The following is a 27,673-nucleotide window of genomic DNA, read 5'->3' as shown; positions in this document are numbered from 1 at the left end:
CAGCTCACCCCAAATATTTCCTTAGTCTAATATTACAATTAACTTACGTGTCCTGACAATAATTCATGAAGAGCAGTAAGTGGACGCTCCTTAGAATCTTGTGGCAAAAAGGCCATATTAGACTGGGAAATTGATCATGGAGTAGATTAGCCACAGGGCGATAACTAAGAAAGGACTATCTGCATTGGCAAGAAAATTGTTTCCGTGTCATACAGACTACTTATATATTCATGCACAGTAGGATGTCTGTGTATGAAATGAATGCACTCCACATATTTGGTACATTCTGTTTTTGTGAGAATGTGCTAGATTTTTCTGCCATTTCAGTGCAGGCACAAGATGTTCTGTGGATTCAGAGAAGCCATAGAGCCCATCGGTGTCTGTGAGTAGCTGCGTGACTTCCTTGGACTGTAACAAGCTTCCGCATAAGCAGAGGCTGTCCTGTTAGGGCAGGTGGCTGCCCGGCGAGTCCTATTCTATCTACATTCTGAGGAATCGCGTCTTGACTTGCTTTGGTCGACCAACGAGGGGTGTGTATTAAAATACACATTTTCATAATGATAGATAGCTATTAAGTGCATATATCATCATGAGTCGTGATGCTTGTAAATTTATTGCTATGAGCTATATCTGCAACTAGAGATAGCTGTGGGGCGGGGGGATCAATTTTTGTGTCTGAGCACTTACTAAACTTAAAAGGAAATTTGAAGTTGCGGTTCCCATAGCAACTACAGCTTAGACACATTGCAGATTCACATATATTAATGTATTTAAATCAAACTCCCATATACAAATATAGTGTGATGGCTTTAGAGTTGCTATGGAAATTGAGTCTAAGCTTTCTCTTTTCCTTAGGGACTTCAGTGTGCCAGACTTCAAATCAAATTAATAGAAATACTAGAAAAATGGTTTGAAAAAGGAAACAACCTAAAACGTAGAATAGAATAAAGTATTTGAACAATCATAATTAAATCCCTAAATGTAGATCTAAATAAATCCTAACAGTGTTTTTCAAAAACTGTGTTGAATATGTAAATACTCTCCCTCTCAATTATCTTTAATTTGGGATTCTCTAAGGCTGTTCATGCAACCTTAACAAGGTGACCATGTTTATTGATTTATTTGTTTAGCAGTGTTTGTGCATTTGTTGAGCACCTGTAATCAAAGTGAGCATCAATTGTCACCTGCTCTGGGAAAAAAGGAATTGCTTTTACTTTCCAAAAAGGCTTTTGTTTTTTTAGGAGAGGCAGTGAAGTGTAGCAGTTTGTAGTGGTTTTTATCTTTGTTTTCATCTTGATTTTATGGCCCAGAGTATGGTCATTCTTGGTTAATATACCACATTGTTCTTGAAAAGTACATGAATTCTGCAGTTGTTGGTTGTATGGTGTTTTAGAAATATCAAGTAGATCAAGGTAGAGGATAGTGTTGTTCAGATCCTCTGTGTTTTTACTGATTTTTTTGTCGTTGTTGTCTAGTTCTGACAATTGCTGTGAAGACGGTGTTAGCATTGATTATGGAATTGTCTGTTTCTCCTTAATTCTCTCATTTTTTTGTTTTCTGTATTTAGGGCTCTGTTATTAGGTATTTATGATTGTTATATGTAATACAATCATACATATTTATGATTGTTATATCATCCTGATGAATTGCCCTTTGTATTTGATGAGGTGTCCCTCTTTGTCTTTGGTAATACTCTTTGTCTTGAAGTTTATTTTATCTGATTTAATATAGCCACTCCAATTTTCTTATGCCTACTGTTTGCCTAGTACATCTTTCTCCGTGATAGGTTAAATTTCCACCTATCTAATTATTGATTTGGTTGGATTTAGAGCTCTACCATTTGTTTTCTGCTTGTCCCTTCTATTTTATCCTACCTGTTGTCTTCTGGATTTTAAAAATATTTTCAGCATTTCATATTAATTTATCTATTGCCTTTTTAACTATACCTCTTTGCATTAATTTTTTTTATTGGTTGCTCTAAGGATTACAATATACATTCTTCTCACAGTGTACTTAAAATTAATACACTGTTTCATACAAAATGTGGAACCCTGGCAACCCTTCTCTCTCTGTCCTTTGTTATAGTTGGCATATGTATTACATCTACATACATTATAAACCCCACAAGAAAAATGTCAAAAGTTTTATTGTAAACCAACACTGTCCAATACAATCAATGGCTTTTGAGCACTTGAGATGTGCTTATTCTACATTGAAATGTGCTGCATGTATAACATGCATGCTGGCATTAGAAGACCTAGCCTGAAAAAAAGGAATATAAAAAATCTAATAATTTTGTATTGATTACATGTAGGAATTATACTTTGTGTATATTTTGTCTTTAAAATAATGTCTTTAAAATTAATGTCTTTAAAATATTTTTTAACGTTGCTACTAGAAAATTTTAAATTACATGGCTTACATTATGTTTCTACTAGGCAATGCTGCTTTAAACAGTCATATGTATTTTAAACAAATTAAGAGAAAAAGTGTTTTGTTTTTCATGTTTTTATCATTTCTAATGTTCTTCATTCATTCCTGAACATCTGAGTTCCCTGCTGGTTTCCTTTTTGTCTTCAGACCCAAAGAATTTTGTTTAGCATTTCTTATAGAGCAGGTCCAATGGCAACAGATTCTTTTACTTTCCTTTTTCTGTAAATGTCTTTATTATACCTTCATTCTTGAAGAATATTTCCCCAGGTAAAGAATTCAGGCTGATCTTTTGTCTTTCTTTATACACTTTAAAAATGTTGTTCCACTGTCTGTGGCCTCCAAAGATAAGAAGTACATGCTCATTCTAATCATTCTTCCCCTTTATATAATACGTTGTTTTTCTCCAGATGCAGTCAAGGTTCTCTCTTTATCTTTGGTTCTCGATAGTGTTGCTGTCATGTGCCTAACCATGGTTCTCTTTTAATTTTTCTTGTTTTGGAGCTTATTAAACTCCTTAAATCTTATCCCTTAACCATATTTGGGAGGTTGTCAGCCATTATTTTTTTCTAATATTTTTTCAGCTCCATTCAATCTATTTTATCCTTCTAGAACTCCGTTATCCATGTTAGAGCTTTTGCAATTATTCCACAGGTTCCCTGAGGCACTTTTCCAGTACTCTCTCTCTCTCTCTTCTTTAGATTAGATGGTTTCTATTACTGTGTCTTCAAGTTTACCCTCTTTTTCCTCTGTCATTTCCATTTTACTACTGAACTTTTTAAAAAATTTCAACTATCGTGTTGTTTTTCAGTTGTAAATTTTCCTTTTTTCTCTGCTCAGATTGCCTACCTTTTCATTTATTGTGAGCATACTTTACTTCACTGAACATAGTTATACATGTTCAGTGAAGTATATATAGTTATACATGTTCAGTGAAGTTATGATAGCTGCTTTAAAGTTCTTGTCTGCTAATTCCACCATTTGGACCATCTCACAGTTGTCATCTGTTGATTATCTTTTCCTTTGAGAATATGTCACATTTTCCTGGCTCTTCATATGTTGAGTAATTTTGGATTTTATCCTAGACATTGTGATGTCATGTTGTGGGGACTCTGGATTTTGTTATATTACTCCACAGAGTGTTGATGTTTTTGATTTAACAGGCACTTAACTCAATTAGAGTCCAAGTAAAAAGTATGCAAGAAGTTACATTCCACTCAAGGGGTCCTAATCTTGGTCTCAGGCCTGTGCCTTTATGCAGGATTTCCTTTGCCTTATGATCGTCAAAATGCAAGTCTTCATTTGCCTTTTGAGAAACTCCACCCTGTGAACACAAATGTTGTTGTCACCCCAAAGCCATCATTTACTCCAAGAAATGCATTTTCCCATGTCTTCTCTTTAGATTAGCACAGTCCATGATGGCATTTGACTTCCCAGAGCCCTGTAGGGTAGGCACAGGCACCCTTCTTGTCCCTTCATGGCCTCCCTATCAAGACGAGTCATGCCTACTTACCCTTACAACTTCCTAGTGTGTACCGGCTTGATACTGCTATCTCACAAATCACATACTGTACTATCCACATACCTACTTAGTTCTCGCAGGATCAAATGTTAATTTTAAGAGATCATGCAGTATCAACTCAGAACAAAGAAGACATGCATTTTTCTTATCAGTCTCAATAATTAGAAAGACTTCTTTTCAAATAGATGTTAACACTTCTCATTATTACATGAACAGTGGTGTTTGTATCTTTCGCTCAATCCCTACCCTATAGCCACATTGCATCCCCTTCGCCTGTTTATATTAAGAAACCATCCCATTGCTAAGGTACACACCAGTTTAATGGCTATTTTCCTGGCTACATCTAGACCTGCAGAAAATAGAAAGAAACACTTACAATGGCCCAACTAACTTTTTAGAGGACATCCCCTACGCCCTGGAAGGAGAGGAATATTGGTGGTTTTGTTCCTCCAGTTAGACATCTACCATATGTTAGATATATAGGATACATTTCTAGGCATTAGGATACTTTTTTCCTTAAAGAATAATTGAAACTGCATTTCCCTACCTATAGCAATGATAACACCACAGGATAAAATGCGAGCAATGCTCAGCCTGACAGGATACTGAATATCCATGAGTTTGGAATGTGGTCACAGACAGGAGCAAAGAGTCATAAAGAATTCAGGAGCATCAGATAGGAATCTTCTGGCAGTGTCTGTGGAAGAGCCCAAGGGCGCCTTCCTAGGAACAGCCATGCATTTTTCATTTCCATCCCAATTCGTTTGCTTTCCAATGCAGCGTCCTTGACAGATGATTCCCTAATTCAGTTTGGAATCTGTAATGATTTGGACTTCTTGGAAAGAAAGTGTGTCATGGTTTTCTTTAAAACTGAATTTTTTTTTTAAAGCTTAAAGATCAAAACTTACGAACTGTTGTGGTATTATTAGTGTATACCTCTTTAAATCTAGTATGAACAGAATTTTTTCATGAAAGTTAAGGAAAGGAAAAACATTTAAAATGTAGAAGGAGTCATCAGATATGGAGGGAGTTAGCAAGTGTTTATTGAGGACATACTAAGTGCCAGCCATTGCTCTAAGCACTTAAAATAGATTAGCTCAATTTAACTTCACCACAATCTTAAATGGTAGATGGTATCATTACCTCCACTTTAGCCATAAGGAAGCTGAAGCACAGAGAAGTTCAATAACTTGCCAGGGTCACACATGTGAAGTAGGGGACCCAAGATTTGAAGTTTGACCTTGGGATTCCAGAGCCCAGACTCTTTAACCATTATATTAGATGGCCTCTCTCAAATATCACGGGTATGGTCTTGTTTTATGTTCTTTTGTCCTCCCCACACTATACTGAACAACAAACCAGTTCAAATTGCATAGTGTATGGAGGACATAAAAGGCTCTGCAGTATTGTAAAGGCTTAAAACAGAACACGTGCTATTCTATTTGGATGGCATTTGTTTTTTTAAATGGTAATAATTTTTTTAAAATTCAAAAACATTCCCATTCATCCTTGCAACAGGCTCTTGGATGAGAGTTACTATATTTTATCCACATTTTTAAATGGGGGGGGGGGGGGAAAGCCTCTTGTACCAGGCCTCTTATCAGCTCCAAAGCAGAAATGTGTGTAAATCCCAGAATACTCAGCCCTAGATTAGAAGAATTACTAATCTCTGATTTCTTAATCCTGCAATTCACATTATTCTCTGAGTAGATGGTCTGAGTGATTTCAAAGTGAAGGGTATGCCCCTCAGACAAAACTGGCACCTATTTAAGCAAGCCATACACTATCACCTCACACAGAAGAGGGCCGATCGCCTTCTTTGTTGTCCCACTTGTCCCACCTGCACATGGGAAGCCAACCATTCTTGTGTTGGGTCCTTTTATACCCGGCACTGGGTCATTCTCATGCAGCTTCTCCCTTTGTGTGTTGAGATATTAATTGGCTCTGCAGCTAAATCTAATGTGTTATTCTGGTGGATCATCCCTTCTCTCTTCATAGGTATAATAACTTGGTGTTTGGCTTCTCAGCTTCACAATAAAACTTTTCAGGTCTTAAAAGGCAGTGACTTCGCATTTATTCTGTTTCCATAAGCAGAATAGCATAGATCACCAGTGAGCCTAATTTTATCATTAGGGCCTTTCTTGGTCACTTGGTATGTTGGTAGGGAATAGAAAACAGTTTCAACTTGAATTCAATTTTCTAGACTGCCTTTGAACTGGGTGAACTGAACTATCAACCAATTCTGTCTTGTTCAATCATTGTTTCTCCACTGCCTAAAACAGAAGGTTCCTACTTAGTATCTGTTGAATTGATTTAAATTGAATCACTTCAGTGTCCATTTGGATCAAGGAAAATGCAGTACTTAAGCCGACACATGGCTGTTTTTTAAGTTCTCTACAATCATCTCCAACACCTGAGCAGCCCCTTGCTCAGAAAATAACATTCATGGTGCACTACACAGGAGCTCAGAAAATATTTCTTAAACATTTCCTCTGTCTTGGATTCCTTGCCCTTTTTGTGAAAGCTTTACTTGAATTCTCATTCATTTAGTCTTTCAATAAATGTTTGTTAAGCCACACTCAGAGGTTTTGGAGAAACACAGTCATTCAAGGAAATTGCAGCCTAAGGAGGAAACCTGACAATAAATAGACACTAACAGTATAGTGAGGTAACTGCTGTCAGGGCGTGTAGGAAGACCACCTGAGCTGGTCTTGTGTATTCTAGAAAGGTTTTTTTGAAAAAGTGGGGTTTGACCAAGACTTAATGAATGAGTAGAAGTTGGCCAGGTAAAGGGTGTGGAAAAGAGCATTGCAAGCAGAAAGAACAGAGTGTTGAACTTGGGAGAGAACATGCTGTCTTCAGGGAAGTACATTTTGTTCTGTCTGAACGTTGAGATGTGAGATTGCAGAGGTGAGGCCCCTTGTATAATGGGTTAACAGATTGTATGCATGATCTGTTGCTGAAAAAAAATTACTGCTAATTTAGCAGCTTAAAACATCATACATGTACTGTCTATAGCTTCAAAAGTCCAGGCACAGCTTAGCCATGTTCTCTGCTTTCGGGTTTCACCAGGCTGCAGTCCAGGCATTGCTGGGGCTGTGGTATAATCAGAGGCTCAAGTGAGGAAAGCTCCCTTAGGTTGTTGGCCGTTTTCTTAAGGCTGCAGGATTGAGGCTCCCATTTCTTAACTGGTAGCTGCTCTCAGTTCCTGGAGGATACCTGCAGTTCCTTGCTGTGTGAGTTTTTCCAACATGGGGGCTTACTACACGGCAGCTTACTTCTTCAAGGCCAGCAGGGGAGAGTCTCTCTGGTGTAAATGCCAACAAAACAGTTATACATGGTACTGTAATCATAGGTGTGACATCCCATCACTTTTGCCATATTCTGTTGGTTAAAAGCAAGTCACAGGTCCCACCCACATTCTAAGCGAGGGGACCACACAAAGGTGGGAGCACCAGGAGGTAGAGATCATTATATGTGTGTGGGGTCATGTTGGATCTGTTGGTCACAGGTTTATGCTTTCTAATGGGGACTGTGGGTAGTCATTGAAAGGTTTTAAGCACCGGTTTGCTCTGTGGTATAAAGAATACATGGAAGAGGTACAGTTATAATCCAGGAGACTAGCTTAGAAGCTGTTGTGAGGATTGGAGAAATCCTGCCTCAGGGGACTTCTGGGGCTCAGAGCTCTGGAGGACTGGTGCCTTCACCTCTGGAAGGTGAAGAGGAGGGTGGCCTAAACAAAGGTTGTAGCCATGTGGGTTTATAGCAACTGTTAGGAGGTACAATCAACAAAATTTGATGATATTTGAATATGAGAAGTAAAAGAGAGTGGAAGTCAAGGCTAAATGATAAACAACTTTCTGGCTTGGTGGTTGGTTGGTGGAAGCAGAGAACTCTGAAGCAGGAGCAGATTGGAGTAAAGGAGAATGGATGATTCCAGTGGGGCTTTGCTCCACTTCTCACTTGTCTGAGGTCCGACCTCCTCTGTGGCCTCAGACCTCGGCTCTCTTTGCAGGGAAGTCTGGGTAAAACAGTGTTAATGGGAGACAACAGATTTAACCACGATCAGAAAAACAACCTAAAGCACTGGTCTTGCCAATGGTAAGTCAATAGTGACTCTGACTGGACATCATAAAGTAAATAAGTACTTGTGTTCCCCCAAAATGGCCATCTAAGTTTGTAAGCTTTTTGCCTGAATGCTGTATGCTAGGAGTGCAGTGACACCTGTGATGTCATTGTCATGGTTACGTCTCTGTATCTTTATTCCCAGTGGGCTGGCTCAGTTTGTTAGTCTCTTTCCAGCCCCAGCTTTCTTCATTGCTGGCAGTAAACAGGCAAGGGGGGTGCACCTCTAAATTATTGTTGGGATTCTGGTGTGCATTGTATTCATGGTGGTGAGGGATCCTCACAATTTCTAGAGAGAAATTGCTCTGAGAACAATTTAAAAACAGGAATTTTGAACTAAAATGGTGATTGGTTGGCATCTAATGTGTTTCAAGCACACTTAATTTTTTACCATGACCTGAGAGGTGTGAAAAGTCAGAAGTTTATTGAAAGAAATATACACCGTGTTCAAATAACTATTTAAAAGTTAGAAATTTTAATACTTGAGCCATTTCAAGATGAAGAGTTCTTTCCTGCATTTTTTTTTTCCACTATGAAAAATTCTCTGAAACCAGAGTGACTCAAGCAGAGCCTGGAAAATACTGGAGAATCACATGATGGCTAAAAATAAGCACATCGTCTCCAGCAGAGACAGTAACCAGGGCAGAAGTAACTCGGCCCGTGAATGCTCACCCTAGCTGGACATGCTTGGTGGAGTCAGGCCCTCTTGCCCATCGCAGGGGCCTGCTTTGTGACCGCCGGTCAGGCACCAATGTTCTCTGTGCAGCGGCAGCCACACCCTCACGAGGCCCCTGACTCCCCGGGACAGAGCCAGTTATCACACTGTGTAATGACCCTTGAGCAGTGGATTGGGAGGGACACCAACTGACTCACAGCTCCTGTCACTGCCTACTTTTCCTTCAGCCCTTTCCTTGGACTCAGTAGCTGATGCTGTTGATCACACAATGTCATTATTGCTGTTAACATTACAAAATGTCGGTGGTGTAAAATGGCTGGACTTTGGGTGCCTGTTCTATACATACGGTATATAATAGGGTTTTCTAAACCAGAGCATTGCATATGCTTTGCCAACAACAAAACAGAACTCACCTTGAGCACTCATCTGTCTACCCAGGGGAATGAGTGCAGCAGCCTCCTCACTGGCCATTCTCCACACAGCAGGCAGAGTGAGCCTTTTATAACCCAAGTCAGATCATGTCATTCCTTTGCTCAAGACCCTGCAGCGACTTGCCTTTTCCCTCAGAAGAAAAGCTGGCCTCCTGACAGTAGCCTGTGTGGTCCTGCATGACCTGCCTCCTCCAGTACCTGTCCGACCTTCTGTCCTCCCGCAGTACCCATGCTCCTCTGCTCCAGAGTCCGGCCCGGCTGCTGAACAGGCCTTTGCTCTGACCCTCGGCCTTACCTCTGCCTGGCATACCCTGCTTCTGCTATCCAGAGGACCAATGTCCTCACCTCCCTCAGGGCTTTGCTCAGATGTAACTTTCTCAAGGAGCCCTTGAAGAAGTAAAAGTTACTCCTGCAACGGGCATGTCCCACGTGGGGATCCTGGGAGTCGTAACTGTGGAGTGGTTACAAAAGATGTTAGCGTCTGTGAGGAATGAGCCTTGTGAGCCAGGACCCCTATATGCCTGGTGTGGATCTGGCCCCCTGTGTCCTTGCTGGACTCCCTCCAAGAGGGCTTGGTGTTCCTGACCCTGTCCCTGTGAGTGGCCTCGGGTTGTGTGGCCCCCGGAAGTCCTGTGGGTCTGAGTGAAGAGTTGAAACTGGACAAGACTCACGGTGGACACTTAGATTTTCCCCAAAGTTCTATTTAAAACTGCCACCACCCACCCCCTGCCCGGCACTTCTTACCCCTGCCCTACTTTTCTCTTTTCCACAGCATTTACCTTCTAGTTTACTAGGTCACTTACTAATTCATCATGTTATTGCTTATTATTTAATTCCCCCATTCGAATGGAAATTCCACAAGGACAGGCATCTTCTGTGTTTGATTCGTTGTTTTATCCAAGTACCTGTGGCTTGCCAAGTATACAGTAGGGGGTTAATAAATATTTGTCATATGAATGAATGAATGAATGAATGAATTGGAGTAATTTTAGAAGAAGCACAGAGACTTGAGCTGCAGGAGATGATGCATTTTCAAAAGACAGTCCTTGGAATGGCGGGAACCTATGCCTTGGAGCCCATTGATAGATTATTAGTTAATACATTTTAGAAAGATTTTCTTTAAAGGAGTCTCATTTCCTTATTTCAGCAGTTTAGTTTTATTTTGCTAGTGTCTAAGAATGGGAAACCTGTGTACTTTTTCATCATTTGTTGATTCAGGTCTCATTTGCTGAGTAATAATAATGTAAGGTAACATTTATTGAGCATTTACTATGTGCCAAGCTCTTGTATAACAGCTTTTCGTGCATTGAATCATGTATTCTTCCCAACTCTGGGAAGTAGGCACTGCTATTCCTTCTTAAACATAAAGAAGTCCAGGTGGCAGCAAAAGTCACACCACCCAGCAAGTAGCCGAGCTGGGATTTCTATGAAGTCCACCTGGCTGCAGGGCCCCCACTCTTACTGCCTCCCAAGGGCAAAATGAAGGATAACCAACTCCTCACTAGGTCTTTGTTCCCACAAGGTGTTAATGCTTCATGCTTGACTGTTGGGAGTGCCCCCAAGCTCCTCAAAAAAGGATCCTGCCTACTTTATGAGCTGGCACTGAAGTAACAAAAAGGAAAATCCAGACTCCAGACGTGGCTGCTGGCTGCACTCATAGGACAGGTACCCTAAGGGCAATGAACTACTAATTTCAGAATAAAAGAGCCAACTTCTTAGTGATTACATGAATCAGGGCATCCTGGAACCCTATGAAAACTCCATTTGGATTGAACTCTGGCCACCAAGTTTTCTTTTTTTTCCCCCCTCAGAGAAGATTACAGAGTGTACAAAGTGAAGGAATGAAGCCACTTTTGATGGGAAGGATTAGCTCTTCCACTTGCAGTGACCAGAATTGTGTGGGAGGTGTTTGTCATGTTGCAGTGTGATAGTTCACATGTCCGTGTAGTCACTTAGAAGACCCTCTTTCCGTGGGATTTTTCTACTCGCATCAGTGCAGCCCCATTCTCTTTCCCCCAGCACTGGCCTTACATACTTATTTATTTAACCAAGCTCATTATCTCTGTTAAAAAATAAAATCTATTTGTCAAGGTAAAGGAAACAAGGAAATAATGTCAGATCCATTCCAAACAGCTAATCGAAGTAGATGGGATATATCTTCTGCTATGTTTCAGTTCTGTGGGGTTTGGTTTGGTTTTTATTGACATACAACACATTTCAGGTGTACAGCTCAGTGATTTGGTATTTGTATTTATTACAAACTGAACCTCAAAGTAAGTCTAAAACATCCATCACCGCACAGACACATTTTAATCTTGTGATGAGAACTTTTCAGATCTCTCTTTGCAGCTTTCATACAATACAGTATTATTCATTGTAGTCACCATGCTGCACAATACATCCCCATGACATTCATTTTATAACTGCAAGTTTGTGCCTTTGACTGCCTTCACCCATTTCGCCCACTCCCCACCTCTTTGGGGTTTTTAATTGACTGAGGACCCAGGGGCGAAAAGAATATTCTCTCAAAGTAAAGGATGCTCAGCAAAGTGGTTGCTTCCTGTGTGTGTGCGCACGCATGCATGCACACGCACATGTTTTTAATGTCTCTGTGGTTCTTGTCAACAGTATTAATGTCATATTTTTAGCTCTTCTGTTTATGATTTGGGCAGATAGAATATGGCAGATTATGTGAGAAGAATTTCTGAATTCCATCAGCGCTCTGACCATGAAGGATAAACCAAGCACAGTGCTTTTATTTGCTTCATCGTTCTGAATTCATTGGGCCTCGTATACCCCAAATGTCTAATGTTCCATAGACATTACGCAAGCTGCTAATTATTGACATTAGACACAGTGGAGCTCTGGCTTCACCAAGGCAATGAATCAGGCCACGCTTTGTTTTTTACAACTATGGTTAAAATGTCTTAGAATCATATTTATGCCCCAAATCTTTAAGGCATTAATTAAGACACAACTGCTCAAAGACTAGCATTGTAAATCATCTCCATATCCAGTGGGTAAAGTCGGAGAATTACAGGGACATACACAGAATTTATGTCTATTTTCCTCTGCTTCTGAAACTCCTTTTCTTTTTGAAAGGGAAAATTAGGGAGGGAGAGGAAAGCTTGAGGGAGAAATGATTCTTGTAAAACAGGGCTACCACTAATTATGTTTTCGGGACATCATCAAATGCAGCTTGGAAAAAAAATTGAAAGGTTTGATAGTTGCAAGAAAAGAATCTATACCTGTATTACAGCCAAAGTAGCTGCACTCTTTTTGAAAGCCATTATGTAGGTGTTTTTCACATAATCATCATTGGGCCAAGAGTCATGGGAAGGCAGAGTGGCATCACCAGTGGACTTGGGGGCATTCTAGGAAGCAGGAAGACAGCTATTGAGGACCCCAGTATCTAACATCAGGACATTATTGGGTCACGTCACAAAGTTGGAATACAAATGGTATTTACATAAAAGTATTATATCAATGTTAAATTTACTGACATTGGTAACTATGCAGTTTTCTGATAACATCCTTATTATAGCAACCCGGGTAAGTGGTAAAAGAGTATTTGGCACCCCCAAAAGCTGGTGGTTTTACACTTTAGAGAATGGTTTGAAAGAAGACAGTAAGACTTTTAAAGCAAATAAACAAAAACATCGTGGTTAATTGTCTAATGAGGGTGATATACTGTAGAATATTGTTATTTATTCTAAAAAGTAAACCATGAAATCATTAAACATTGAACAAATGGTTTAATTTTCATTTTTATAAATTTTAGTATTGAGCATTTCTTAATGTCTGTGAATCATGTGGTAGCTGTGAGGCGTAAATTATTTCCATATCAAATTACAGCTTGTGATGATTTGAAGAGCTCACTTTACATTCTTTTGAAAATGAGCTTTTTAGTTTAAGCCTTAATTGCATGTTTTTCAAAACTCTAAACTTCTGAAGATAAGCTCTGCCTCATATCTTTCCTGTTCCTTACTTTCTTTGCATTTATCCATCGCAAGGTATGTGTCCAGTTAATAGTGCTCATCTCTCATATCCTCACTCATCAGATGTTTACTTCCCTCTATTATCAGTTTCTTTCCAAACAATTTCAAAACCTCTCTCATTTTAAATTTCAAATACTGATTACTTAGTGGATCTGTTATTAAATTTTCCAAAATGTGTTTTCCATTCCTTTCTTTCTTCAGCCTGCACCGCACCCCGAGTCAGGGACTGTCAGGGGTGGGGCAGAAGCTATTCTTTCATCCCTCTTGTAGCCTGTACAGGTGGGAGAGTGTGGACCAAGCCGCCTCTACCCCACCAGCCCCACCCTGCCCGCAGCAGGGGACGCCAAGTCTGATTTTCATTGCCTCCATCTTTCTCATCTCCTATTGATCCACAGGCTGCCTGCGTGTATGCCACAGTGAAAACCCTTCACAGAGCCAGCAGTTTCCTATACATACATACACACCTGACCTTCACAGGACCCGTGAAACACAGATGTCACTTTACGGCTGAGACTGAACCACAGTTTGGCAAGATAGACCCCCCCCCCCCAAGCATATTTAAGTAACAACGGATGTGTTTCCTCAAGAAGAAACAGGTTTTCCTGTGAGGCTACGTGCAGCTGGAACTGGGACAGTAGTAACTGCTGTCAGTAACTGCAGTCGCTCCGACCTCTGCCATGAGCCACGTCTCCCGTGGCCCTGTGTTGCTCCCGGCCAGCTTCTTCTGCTTATTTATAATTTCCTTGCTCTGATAACCAGGCCTTGTATGGGTCTTCGGCTTGCCATGACCCCTTCTACTTTTACTTCACACCAAACTTTTCAGGCTTTTTTTCAAGCTGCATTTGATGATGTCCTGAAAACACAATTATAAGAACATGAGTGTGTCTGATGAACCTACTCTGTTATTACAACCAGCCACATCGTAGTTGCTGAGTTGCTTAGGAAGGACCGCCTTGGGGGTGGGGGTGAGGGGTTCACGTGCTCCTTAGGGAAGTCCCTTCTGCAGGGCTGTTTCCTGCAGAGGAGACCAGTAAACATAGCAGAGGCTTGGACAGCCCGGGCACAACCTTGCTCCTCCCTACTCAGAGTTAACCATTTACTGACTGAATTTACCCACTTGAACTATTGTCCTGATTCCATAGACAAAGGACCTAAGTAATCAGGGAAGGTGATCTTGAAAGGAAACCAGGTAAGAGATGTCTTTCTGGGAAGGCTGGTGGTTTTTGTTTGGTTTCCTTCGTGTACTGCTGGCTCTTCCTGTCAGTGACTTGGATGTTAGCATCTGCTCTCGAGCTTTCTCTGGTATCTTCACTGTGAATAGATACCTCTCCTAGCAGTTATTTAATGAGTTATAAAAACTTTTTGAGTATATCCTCTGGGTCAGTCACTGTGATTGGTGTGGGAACATAAAGTGGTAAACAAAACAGACGCAACTCCTACCTCCTGGAGTTTGTCTAACAGGAGAAGTAGACATTAAATAAATAACTACAGTAGTCCCTTAAATCCACACGGATACTTCCAAGACCCCCAGTGGATGCCCGAAACCATGGATAGTACCAAACCCTGTATATACTACGTTTTTTCCTATACATACATACATACCTATGATAAGGTTTAACTTGTAAATTAGGCACAGTGAGGGATTGACAACAACAATAGTAATAAAATAGAACAATTCTAACAATACACTGTAATAAAAGTTATGTGAATATGGCATTAAGTAAAATAAAGGTTACTTGAACACAAGCACTGCGATACTGAGACAGTCAGATAGCTGAGGCTATCAGTGACTAACGGGCTGGGAGCATATACAGTGTATACACTGGACAAAGGAATGGTACGCATCCCAGGTGGGACAGAGCAGGACGGCGCAGGATTTCATCATGCTGCTCAGTTAGCGTGCAGTTTCAAACTTATAAATTGTTTATTTCTGGAATTTTCCATTTAATATTTCAGACAGTGGTTGACCACGGGTTGGAACTGCAGCAAGCAAAACCGTGGATAATGGGGGGAGTGCTGTATACCATTACAGCTGATAGCTGCTACGCTATGGCCTCCCAGAGCTGTAACATCTAAGCCGAGACCTGAAGGATGGCAGCCTTCGTCACTCAAAGGAGGGGAAGAGGAGTGTTTTAGGCAGAGGGGATACAGCCCAAATCGTACTCTATGATCATGTACACTGAGAATGTTGAACATGGCTGTGCCTGAGGATTCTTAGCTCAATGACTGTCTCTCCCACAAGACCATGAGCTCCTGGAGAGCAGAGATTTCTACTACATAGCTCATGGCAGGCACTTCATTAATATATATTTAGTAAATAAGACGTTGATCAGACAGTCTTTGATCTGCTCTGTGTTAGACTTTCTTTGTATTAAAAGATGACGTATTGCTTATAAAAAGGTCTGAGGTAACTAGATTTTTCGAAAGCTGCTTCCCCAGCTAGGCTGGCTGGTGGCTGTCCTTAGAGAAGGCTTTTTGCCAGGTCAGCATATTCTCACCCTGCCCCTCCTGCTGTTCTCCACACTGTTTTCTTTCCCTGTTGGCTTGTTCTTTAATTAGAGAACCTGGCCAATGGGACATGGACATAGTGTTCCAGGAGTGTTTTTGTATATGGGCTTCTACCAAGATGAAGGAGCCTCGCCCCTGTATGTCAGTCACAAATAAAGCAGAGCATCAGCTTCTAGAATCCTTGGGAAGTTCTCTGCATAAGTGAGATTTCCAGGTCACTGAAGAGCACCCTTGGAATACTCAAGCTATTTTACTTCAGTCCCGATTTCATTGTTCCCGTTTTAAAATATGTTCGAATATGTTCGGTGTTTCTTATTTTAAGAGTATGCTGTCAGTGCTTCTTGAGTGTGTGTATGACTTCGCGTCTATAACTGATGACTTCAGATACCTGAAAACATACAAATCTAAATTTTATAGTCTTCCTGTTTGCCACTTTGTGATTAGGAGCGTGTTTGAAATGTGTCACAGCTGTCAGCACTCTTAGCTTTCATAACCCCTTGCCTCATTCTCATCTGTTTGGTGCTGATAAACTGTAAAGTTGGAAATTGTAAAACTGCAAACCATCTAACTAGCTTTTATTTGCTTGTTCATGTATTTATTTAAACATTTGTTCTTTCAACAAATATATGTTCAACCAAGCATTGTGCTAAGCACTGGTGTTACAAAGCTGAATATGGCACGTTCCTTGCTGTCTAAGAGCCTTCTAGATGAGCAGAGTATGGGGGGTCATGGTGGAGATTTGGCCAATGGGAGCACACAGGAGGAGCACCCACGGTAGACAGAGCTGCCGCCTAGTCAGAAAAAGGGAATGGGGAGGCCCCGGTAATGACCCTGAATTTCTCAATTCATGACGTACATAAACTTCACTGCATAGACCTTATACCTTCTGTTTTGGCCGCTGAAGCCATTTCCTATGTCTGTACCATGTTCTAGACAATGAGAGAGCCTATCATGAGCCAAGCTCCAGGTAGGTGAGGTCTTACCTGAAATCACTGGGTATTTGTTGTGTTTTTTTTCCAGTTTTTATCATTATTAGTGATACTGTTGAATCACTTGGTCAAGATGCTGATCCCCAGACTTCCCCATTGTAGAGGCATATCTTTTCCCTGTATAATCAGTCATTTATAGGCCAATAACCTTGACACGTGTGAATTTCTTGTTCCCCAGAAACCTCTCACTTAATGTTTTAGAGTCCATCAATGAGCCTTTCCTGAGTTAGTCAAGAGTGTTGCAAAATTGTGATTTTTTCTAGTTCTGACATTTTTTCTACTGTCAGTGTTCTGTAAAGATCTTTCCACCCCTCTTTTCCTCCCCCTCGATAAAATGGACTAGACTTTTATGTAATTGATGCATTATAATCCTTACAGCCTTTATTCTTTTTGGTATGCAAACTGTCCCAAGTGTGGCTATTTGGGAGCCCCTTCGAGCTGGCCCCTGTATCCTTTTACACCAATCCTTGAACACATCCTTGCTTTGGACACAAGACGGTGTTCCAGGCTCACCTTGTATTCTCCCTGCACCCACCCCTGCAATCAGTCATTTTTGGAGTAGCCATTTTATTGCAGAATAAAATTGAGAAACCAGGACTTGGGCAGCAGGAGTGTTCACTGCTATGGAGAGGTCATTGTTCCCAGGCTCGTTCAGTAGCTAAAGCCAGGCACAATATTAATAACAACAAAAGACATACATTTGTATTGATATTTCTTCTGAAGTATTTATTATAAGATCTTTCTTTTCTTGTTAGAAACTCAACTATGGTGATGCTTGGAGCTTATCTAAGAGCCTTTCCTCTTTAAAAGAACTTAAAATCCCTTTGTATCTGTTACTCTTACCTCTCTGGAGGGAGAAAGGACAACTGCATTAATCACGTAACTTGACGGAATAAAAAGACAGTGCTCAGAAAAATTAAATCAATTGTCCAAGATGACACTATCGTTTTATTGTGTGCACTACTTCTATGTGTATTTGTGCCACTTCTGTTATGGGAGGGGATTTCTGGCAGTATCTCCTATACATTTTAGCAAACCCCTTTTACACACATATTCATTTGCTATATGTCTAAAAAGCATTTTTACTGTTGCCAATATTTATAATTTATTCTGGTTACTTTCAGGTGCGGCTAAATCAAGTCCAGCATCTAAACCAGGTTCCACACCTTCTCGCCCCTCATCAGCCAAAAGGGCTTCGTCCAGCAGCTCAGCATCCAAATCTGATAAAGATTTGGAAACACAGGTCATACAGCTTAATGAACAGGTAACGCATCATCCCTGGCCCTGTCTCTGGGAGCAGTGACAGGTGTGAGGGGGGGAAGAAGCAAACCCCTTATAGGCCTGGGATGAGGGGAGGGGAGGCAGAATTGGTGGCTGCAAGCAAGTAAGAATAGAAGGAATTGTTCGGGCAGATAAAATCAGTGGCCCATTCTGAATAAAAGATGTTAGTCACAAATCTCAAAGCTACACACGGAGACAGAAGGACAAATGACTCTGCCCCAGGTAAATGTGGGCCAACCTCCCCTTCCACACATCAATGCATGTCATGAGGTCCGGGCTAGACCCTGGCCTATCTGCCCACTTCTGGCCAGTCTAGATGGTGTTAAGGGTTTTAGGGTTAGTCCCCTTCCTCCATCTTTCCTTCAGCAAGTATTTGTTAAGCCTGTTCTATGTAACAGACACTGGGCTTGATGCTAATAACATAATGGTAGCAAGACAGCCAACTTCTCTCCCCTCATAGAAATTACTTACAGACGGCAATTGTACAAGGTGGGCAATGACACAAGCAAAACCAAAAAATCTGTCACTTCCCACAACAGCTGAAGTTTATTACCACAGGAGCACTGAACCCAATATTGGGGTGATCAGAAAGTACACAGCTGTGTTTTCAGTAGAACTTTCCTTTTGATTTAATATTCTTCACCATTACAGTCAATCTAGCTCTGCTGCCTTTGAAATGTTCTATATAAAAACTTAGGTATGCTTTATAGCTAACAATAGCTGATTTTGCCTAAAATTGTACATAGTTTTAAAAGTAATAAAACAATTGGTAGGGAAGGGCCCACTGCAAAAGCTACCTACCCTGGCCCTGAGTTAGGAGCAGGGCCTTTTATCCTGGCTTCTCCTACCCCTGGGAGAGGAGTCTGTATTTGAGGTCCTCAGACTGTTCCCAGGCCCCCTCACTGGGCCATTCCCCATGATTAATCTGATGCTTGATGAGCCAGCAAGAGTCTGGAAACAGTTTTTGAGCTAATTGTATGTTTGCAATCAAGAACCTAGTTCTAAAAGCAGGCAGTTGCTTAGCTAGGGTATTTCTAGCAGATCTTTACAATTCTGGTTATTTTAATGAAAAAGGTGACACCTTAAGTCATCCAGTGGGTAGGACTCTGATTTAGAAACTGTGGACTGTTCTCATTACCTGCTGAGTCTCAGTTTGAGCCCATATAGAGTTTCTAGTAACGAGTTCTTCCCAGATGACAGGCCGTTAGGACAGCCGTAATGCACCCTGGGCCACATGCCTCATGCTTTAAGCAAATGGGGTGGACATAAAAAGCATCAGGCGTGGGTCTGTAATACTCTGGATCTATAACTCTTTTCTCCTTAGGAGCTCAGATTCTTTTGGTATCTTTATTATCTCATATTTCTTCATGATTTCACTGCTCCCTGTCGTCCGGCTCTACCACACCCAGGTTCCCAAGCCTCCCACCCAAAGTGTGACCACGTGGTCCATCCTGCCCCTCTCTCCCTTACAGCCTTAGGCAAGGAGCCCCGCTTCCTCTCCTTGGGTTAGCTCTAGGCTCCCATGACCTTTCCAGTCACACAAAGAACGCCACATCCCCAGGGCACCCAGACCTTGTCCTACCATCCAAAATGCCACTTTGGAGAGGACAGAGTGAGAAAAGAGGGGCACTCCAGTGGTCTTCCTTCTTCTTGTGTTAATTCCTTCGTTACTTCCAAAAGGCTTCACCCACCTGCCTGCCCACTGATGTATTCACTTCGAGGAAGAGTGTGCCTGTCCCCTACTCCCTGCCCTCAGAGGGAAGGTCATACACATCCTAAATTTGGAACCTTCATTCAGCAACTATTTAGAGAGCGCTTACTCCAGATCCGTTTCAGTGGTTATCTGTTACGGCTCCCTCTATTTTCTGTCCCTGAAGCCTGCAGGGTGTCCCCTGAAGCTGGTGGGGAGCCACACAGGCATCACTATGTTCGAACTGAGGCCACTAGGACAAGGAATGGCTGAGCGAAAATGCCTAGGCTGACGAGTGAATTACAGTAGTGATAAAGTGACAAGTGCCATAAACTAAGAATTCTCATTTACTTGGCCTCATGCCTTTATTCAGACAGTCTCTCATGACATACTATAAAAGTACTACTGTGCTAGACACTTCCAAGGATAGAAATGAATCAAAAGACTTAGGGGAGAAAAAGACATCACTACAATAATTAGGGACAGTTTCTGGAGAGCGGGTTAGCAAACAGGCGTGGAGTCACTGCTGTGGGGCCAGAGAGTGGGCATTGGTTAGCCCGGGCAGCCACTGTGGCCTGGAGGATCTGAAGTGTGTGGACACTGAGAGGGTGGGGAGAATCAGGAGAAGAAAACTTCTTGTCTCTTCCCCAGGATCTCTCCCCCTCCCACTGCGTAGGCTTCCGCTGCAACTTGTGAGGGAGCAGGAAGGCATCAGTCTTTATGAGTGCGACTGTGAAAATGGAATTTTGGTTGCCAATTGATCTTTCATCATATAATTTAGCTCCTGTGGGCTTTTACTAGAGAGTGTTTATAGCTGCGCATCTATTACCTAATGTGTCTGGAATACCACCAAAGGCTGGCTTGGGCTGGGTATTTCTACAAAAGCCTCAGCTCTTTGCTCATCGTGCAGCCCAAGGCACTCTCGAGGCAGACAAACAGTGTTTGTGGGTCAGATGTGTCCAGAGACCCTCCTTTCCTGTTCAGAGGGAGCTGGCAGATACCTAACCTGCCATGGATCCATCTGCTGGTACCAGTTCAGGCTTCAGGTGGATTCTGTGGCCGGGCCTGGGCAGGGGGTTTGTTTATATGAAAGCAAGAAAGGATTTCTACAACAAAGGGAGTTTTCTTTTCCCTGGAATTCAGTCTGCTGGTTGCCTTCAGTTTTTACCAATGTCCAAGCCATGGTATTATCAGAAATAAGAGTTAAATGTTAGCAAACTTGTGTTCCGCTGCTTGGTGAGCAGCTACCAGAGGGTGTCAAGGAGATGAACTCAGAGACCCTGTATCCCTGAGTCTCACAGGATGGATACACGTGTGCCAGGTGTGCAGGAAATTCTGAACGGACACTGCGTGTGCTCAGTATATATTTCAATAAATCACTGATTCCAGACAGATAAATAGCATGTACAAAGGTCCAGAGTGACTAGAAAGAAGAAAATTTTCCATTCCAAAGGTAATTTTTGGAAATTCAGTTAAGGGTGATTTTTAATATACTGAAAAGAGATTTTACCTGAGGAGAGCCATGAAAGCCTTAATTTACTGTCTAAAGAATATCGTCTGTATAAATAGAAAATGCATAAAGGGTAAAAGAAACCTGAGGGATTCTCAGACAGCAGGACCAGGTGATAGTTTGGGACTGAGTGCAGCTGCCTGGGATTTGAGCGCAGATCGGTTTACATGCCCTTCAGTGTTTCCTCAGCCCGAGCCCAGGTGACAGCTCTGTCAGGCGCTGCCTCGCCATTGCCTCCTGCCTTTCACTAGCACTGTCTCTGTAGCCACTGTGAGAGGCTGCACAACCCTGGAAGGTCCTCGAACCAGCATTAAGTGGGAGAAAACAGGAAACGAAGGCTATTTTGCTGTGGGAATGGAGCTTCCATCTCTTTCCACCTTTCGAGTGAAAATCTTCCTCAAAGCCAGAACTAGAGAAATTAAGACAGATGCAGCCAGGCTTTTTAGTCTCAGCCAGGTTTCCTTATGTAGCCAGGACCCAATTTCTCAGGAGACAGCATTTGTCTAGTTTAGCTCAGAATGTGTATGATCTAAGGGTGACTGTTAATGTGAGTGATCTGAAGCCAGAAGTGTCCTCAAAATACATCTAAAGTAACCACAGCGAGGGCCTCTCTCCTTTCCCTCTTCTCCCTCCTCCTATGAGGATGGACAAGGCAGGAGAAAGCTGTACTCTGGCCCGTATTAGCAGGAGAGGAAAGCTTACTCAGAGCCTGGATAGAACTGGCTCCAGCAGAACGATCCCTCTGACCCTGGTTAATAAACACTCCGCTGACGGAGGGGAATGACTAGTGTGCTGTTGAGGTTGGACGTTCTGGCCCAGGCTCAAGCTCCAAACAACAGCCCCTTGTTTCTCCCTCAGACTTGCACATCGGTTATTGTTGCATATCTGTCTTTTCATGTTTTGGGTTTTTATACGCAAGCATAGTTCATAGTTTATTTCTTATACTGTATTTGGGGTTTTTTTCTTTTCCACCCTCACCCCCTTGCAGGTACATTCATTAAAACTTGCCCTCGAAGGCGTGGAAAAGGAAAGGGATTTCTACTTCGGAAAGTTGAGAGAGATTGAACTACTCTGCCAAGAACACGGGCAGGAAAACGATGATCTCGTGCAGCGACTAATGGAAGTTCTCTATGCTTCGGACGAGCACGTAAGTGTGAGGTGCCCTTAGCGCGTGTCCTGAAGTGACACTCGTGGTCAGAGTGCCGTGACTGATGTGCCTTAGGATACCGCCCTGGGACCTCCGTGGGAATAACAGCTCAGCCAGTGCATTTGAGATTCCTGGAGGAATAAACAGCAGTGTCATCTGATCCACTGACCATGCCTATGGGACATGCATCCATAAATTAATCTGGAAAGAGATGGGTGGACATGGAGGGGGGAGGGTGTACAGGGACTTTGATTGAGAAAAGTAGGCTTGTGCAGCCAAATCTCAAGTGATTTTCAGCTGTCTGAGCAAATGAAAGTAACAATGTGCATAAGGATTATTTCTTCGTGAAAGATCAGAGTGTAGTTAAAGGAGAAATTGATCTAGACACTTTTTTCATCCCCATAAGCCCCACAACTGTCTGTTTTTATTTCATAGCTGGTTGTCTTGGTTACTCATTGCCAGGACAGACCAGCCCTGTGGGACCATCCTTTGTTGAAAAATACTTCTAGAAGGTCTCCTCTGTGGGGACTCTGCCCACTGGGGTTGCTACTCATGAGTGAGTGTGCGGAAGGAGACCCCGAGTGTGGCTCCATCCAGTGATGGAAAGCAGATGTGAGGAGCAGTGGAGGAACCAGAGAAGCAAGGAGGCAGATCACCCCCCGTCTGCCGGGGCCGGGAGGGAAAGGCCCAGCAGCTGGCAGCAGGAGTGGGAGCCTGATGGGGCGTCACCTCCCACAGGGCCGCGCTGGAAGGAGAGAGAGGATGGGCTGGGATTTCGAGCTTCTCCTCGCACCAGGCTGAAGCTGGGAGAAGTGCTTGTCTCTGTCCGGGTGTCCTATGGATGCTCTGTGGGTTCTGTGGTTAAGCTGCATGTGTGTTAGTGTTTCTGCAGAATGCCACAAGCCACTGGCAAGTTTACTTTGTCTTATTCCAGCCGAATACCAGGCAAATGTTTACTCCATGTAAGATTAAAATCCTAACTATGAATTTTTCCTCAAGTATAAGAAACCATCTGGGGTTTGGGGACGCTCCACCCCTCTTTTCATTTTCCCCGGATAGTTTTTCAACTTCTTTCTTGGTTATCATTAGCTCAGGCTATAGATTTTTGAAGCCCTGAGAATCTGTCTGGTCAAAGCCCAGAGACAGTGATGGCCTCACAAAATATGGTTCTCAAAATGTTCAGATCCGATGGAAGAAACCAAAGGTTGACTTGTCATGTGTGTGTGTGTACCACCCAAAGTGGGATGGACATGAAGTTCTACATGTAGACAGTGCTTTGTAGTCTGGTAACACCAGATGAATTAAGGTTATTCTCTCCACAAGCTTGTTAGAAGCTAAAGCCTATGAGGGACGCATAGCACTGTGAGCCTGAGTGAATGGTGCCGCCATCTGTCCATCGCGGTGTCCGTTAACCAGGAGAAAGGCAGCATGCAGGATGAAATCTTCCCCACCCTGCGCTTCCAATGGGTGAAAAGGCCTGGTTCTAACTTGGGCCAGATCTTATCCCAAGAGGGAGTCCTTGTGTAGAAACACCAGCCAATGAACCCCAAGGTAACGGTTGACGTGGACCATGAAGTCCTAGCTAATGGCAGGCAGGACTCACCTTAGGCAAGAGTTCTTGCCTCCTGGGTCTGCCTAGAAAACTATAGTCAGCTTCTCTTCTACCCTCCGCATGACCATCAGCACCCCCACCCCAACCCCACACACCCCAACTTGCTGCCTTCTGGATTCAGAGAGCCATTCTTTCAGTGTCTAGGCAATGAATGCAGAAACCCCAAGCAGAAGTAATACTTTAAAGCAGTATCAGTCATTAAGACTGAACAATGGGTTTAGCAGGTGCTCTCCTCAACACTTGGTTATTATCCTCTCCTCGCCTTACCACTCTAACAAGTTGCTTCTCTGCCAAGCTAACCCTGTATCATCGGATGAGTCATAGATTATAACAAGGGGTCTACTTCAAGCCGGCATGCTTGAAGGATGCGAGAAGGATGCGAGAAGGATGTCAGCAGGACAGGAAACAGGAAGCAGATCGGAAGCTCCACGTCACGGGCAGTTAGTGTCAGAATGACCATCTGACACACTGCAGGGGCCTGGGGCTCTGTGCTGTGTCACAGCAGATTCATTCCCAGTTCTCAAGATGTGTTTCAGTCATCACGTTTGGTTTACTCTTCTACAGAGGGTGGGAAAATAAGTAGTAGGTTCTGTGAAGATTTCCTTCCAAAACAGAAGGAAAAGTTTGGTGCATAAAGCCTGATGACTGTGCTCTAGAATGATCTGTTCTGTGATGCAGCAGGGAAGCAAAGGCATCCCCGAGTGTGAGCATTGGCTCTGGAGAGGAGGAAGCACTTGCGTGGCGATCTGTCCCTTGGCTCGTATTCCCCACCGCCTGGCGACGCTGTGCCGGGCAGTGATCACGGGGTTGGGGGGACTGCAGAGCCCCTGACACAGTAAATTGTTTCAACCAAAACTTCTCCCCCTGCCCCGCAGGAAGGCCACCCAGAAGAGCCGGAAGCAGAGGAACAAGTCCACGAACAGCAGCCCCAGCAGCAGGAAGAGTACTGAACCGTCTTGGCAGCTCTCGACACTTCCATTTTGTGTGGGAACTTTTCTTCTGGAGAATTGGAACACGTGTGGCCTCAAGCTCAACAGAAACCAGTTGTTCCCAGTCTGCCGGTAACATCACCGCGCTGTCGCATATGCCAGCCACTGCACTCAGTTCCCATTTCCTTTGCCAAGACACATTAGCAGCCGGCCGTTTGGCGGCCCACCTGAGAGATCATGGGGTCACAAACCTTCAACTTCGCCACCTGGCTGCGTGAAATTGGTTCTGCTCTTTTCATTTCTTTCCAGAACAGCTCTCCCCACCCCACTACCACCACCAACACCCCCTTTTTATCCTGGTGTGAAACAATGGTAATTTGATATATGGTATTTATATTGGCATTTCTCAACCCAGTGTCACTAGATGTCACACACATTTGTGGTGCTTTGATGTTTTTGCAAGTCTAACCTCTGAACATAAATTTGGTTCAAATAATAAATTGGAACAAAGGGAAAGAGATACTTGATATGAAAGCCATAATGACAGTGACTTGTTTCATAGGGAAAAACAGAGTCAGTTTCTCCCTCTACTCGCAACACTAAAGGGGAAAAAAGAATGGAATCAAAATTAGGACTTCAGGGCCCAGCAGTGTTCATACGTTTGCATGTTAGACAACCACACAGTGTGTTGTTAGTTTTTAAAGACATTCACTCAAGGAAAACACCATCTCAACTTGGCCCTCTAACTGCTTGCCCCTCCCCTCCCCCCGCCCAGGTTTCCATGCTGTTTTCTTTCTCAGGGTCCTCTTTGGTGGGCAACCACACTCCCCAGGAAGCTGTCATCAGTTATCTGCAGTCCAGAGGGGATCTGCATAGGTACAGGTCTTCCTGCCTCCTTGTGTGAGGTTCCGCACCAACCCTGTCATCCAACTAGGGGACTAAAGGATCACTACGGGCTGTGCAGCCCTGAGTGTCAGAGCTCTGCCTCATGCTGTACACTTGCTGGAAGTGAAGACCTGATTACTAGGAGTATAATTCCAAGGGAGAATCATGGTTCTGAAGTCTGGTGTTGACACTGGAATGACAGCACAGAATAGTCTATGACTCCCAGTACCTTCTGGAATAAGGAATTTCCCCTCTTTATACTGCGGCCCTCCTTGTCATTGACCTTTGCTAAACCATGGCAATTCATAAATCAAGGATACATTAATGAATTAAAAGCATTCCTTATTTTTTTAACTAAGATTTGCACATTTTCTTAGCATCTTTCCAAATCTTTGCCTCTTTATTTTATTTTTTTTTCCTTTGACAGATGGGATTCCTTCCTGGATCAATTCATTTCACTTGGTTTCTAACTTTAAATTTACCTTCACTTGTTATTTGACTTAGCAGGTGCCACCAAAACAACAAACAACTGTGCCCACCCCACTTTCCTCTTAACTGAAAAGCTTAAAATAAATTTCTGAATTCTGTATCATGCAGCTTTGACATTTCTTTATTAATTGATGAAATACTGATTCTAAATTCTAGCATTAAAGCTTTCCACCAAAAGAAGTCTTCTCAAAATAAATCTTTTACAGCAAAGTGGTATTTGAGTTATATGTGAAAAAGATTGCTTGTATTTTTGAGGTTATTACAACACACTGTGCAGAATTGGACAGATGTTCCGTGGTGTTTGGTTTCCCTCTCTTCTCTCTCCTGCTTGCTCTGCGCTAGAGTAGTAGCGCCTTTCTCTCAGGCTGGAAAGCCTGGCTCTCAGCAGTGACATCCTCCCACACCTGGTTTCAGGTAGTGGTTGTGCTATATACAGCATCATGCTTAACGGTGTGTTCCCCCACGTCTGTTGCACTCACTGAGTTCCCTTTTTTTAAAAAAATAGCTTTTATGAAGAGGCACAATAAATAATTCCATGCAGCTTATACTTCGGTGGTTCCTACACAGTTCTTTACCTTCCCAGGACAGCTCAGTAATACCTAGTGCCAGGTGCACATGAGCCAAACTCCTTTCATATACATGTACACGATTACTGTGTAACTTGCATAAGCCTCACCAGTGACCGCCACTCAGCCACTCCATTTCCCCCCAAATCTCCAACCTTCTCAGCTGTAAACATACTGGCCAGATAGCTTCCAAAGATGACGTTCCTCGGTCATCATACTTCATTCTCCTTCCCAGAATCTTGGGGCAGACAATTTATGTAGAGAAGATCTATAAATTCCTCTTGCTGTCCCCACCTGAGACATTTTCCATTGCGCTGTATCACATGTGACAGCACTGATACCTTGGGGAATCTTCATCAGCCAAGTTTCTCAGTCCTCTTTGGCTGCAGATCTTCTGTGCAGACCACCTCTCATTTGCCAGGCCTGCTACTTTCTCCCTGATGACTGTACCCCATCGTTCCCTCATCTCGGCATCCAGGGCACGCTTTCCTCCATGCCCTCCTCCCAGCATGCATCATTGCTGGGCTGAGAAGTCATCCCTTAGTGTGCACCCTGCTCCTCCTCTCAGAAGCCGGACTTCATTCGTAGTGTCCCCCTCATACCCACTGTGGCTGGTGATAGCACTTCCGCTGCTCATGTCAGATGGGAAGTGATCGAAGCAGGGGCCAAAGAGAGAGCCTGTCTTCTAAGCAGAAAAGCAGAAAAAGAAAAGACAAACACCCTGTTGACCTGAGAGAAGTAAGTTCCAGAAGGGAACCAAGAACTCCTCCCTTCCCTGGTGAGTATTTCCATTATTCCGTTAAGGTTTAATATGCATTCAAATTACTTTTACTAAATAGTACACCATAAAGCTTTTGTTATATATTAAATGTAAACTGAAAGGAA

General features: G+C 42.8%; 1 protein-coding gene across 3 annotated transcripts in view; it reads left to right on the top strand.

Annotated features, from left to right (window-relative positions):
- MAPRE2 (microtubule associated protein RP/EB family member 2) overlaps positions 1-26,322 on the top strand; it is a 140,958-nt gene extending 114,636 nt beyond the window's left edge. For all 3 annotated transcript variants that reach the window (XM_019740828.2, XM_019740827.2, XM_019740826.2), the window contains 3 exons: positions 17,804-17,943; positions 22,149-22,307; positions 24,795-26,322. In XM_019740828.2, the coding sequence (XP_019596387.1) occupies positions 17,804-17,943; positions 22,149-22,307; positions 24,795-24,869 (374 nt within the window). In that variant the 3' untranslated portion in view covers positions 24,870-26,322. The remainder of the gene's footprint in view (positions 1-17,803; positions 17,944-22,148; positions 22,308-24,794) is intronic.
- Positions 26,323-27,673: the final 1,351 nt, after the last annotated feature.

The sequence above is a fragment of the Rhinolophus sinicus genome, linkage group LG09 (assembly GCF_036562045.2).
Source record: "Rhinolophus sinicus isolate RSC01 linkage group LG09, ASM3656204v1, whole genome shotgun sequence".
NCBI classification, from domain to species: Eukaryota; Metazoa; Chordata; class Mammalia; order Chiroptera; family Rhinolophidae; genus Rhinolophus; species Rhinolophus sinicus.
The sequence above is the reverse complement of the archived record's forward strand: the minus strand, read 5'-3'. Positions and strand labels throughout refer to the sequence as shown.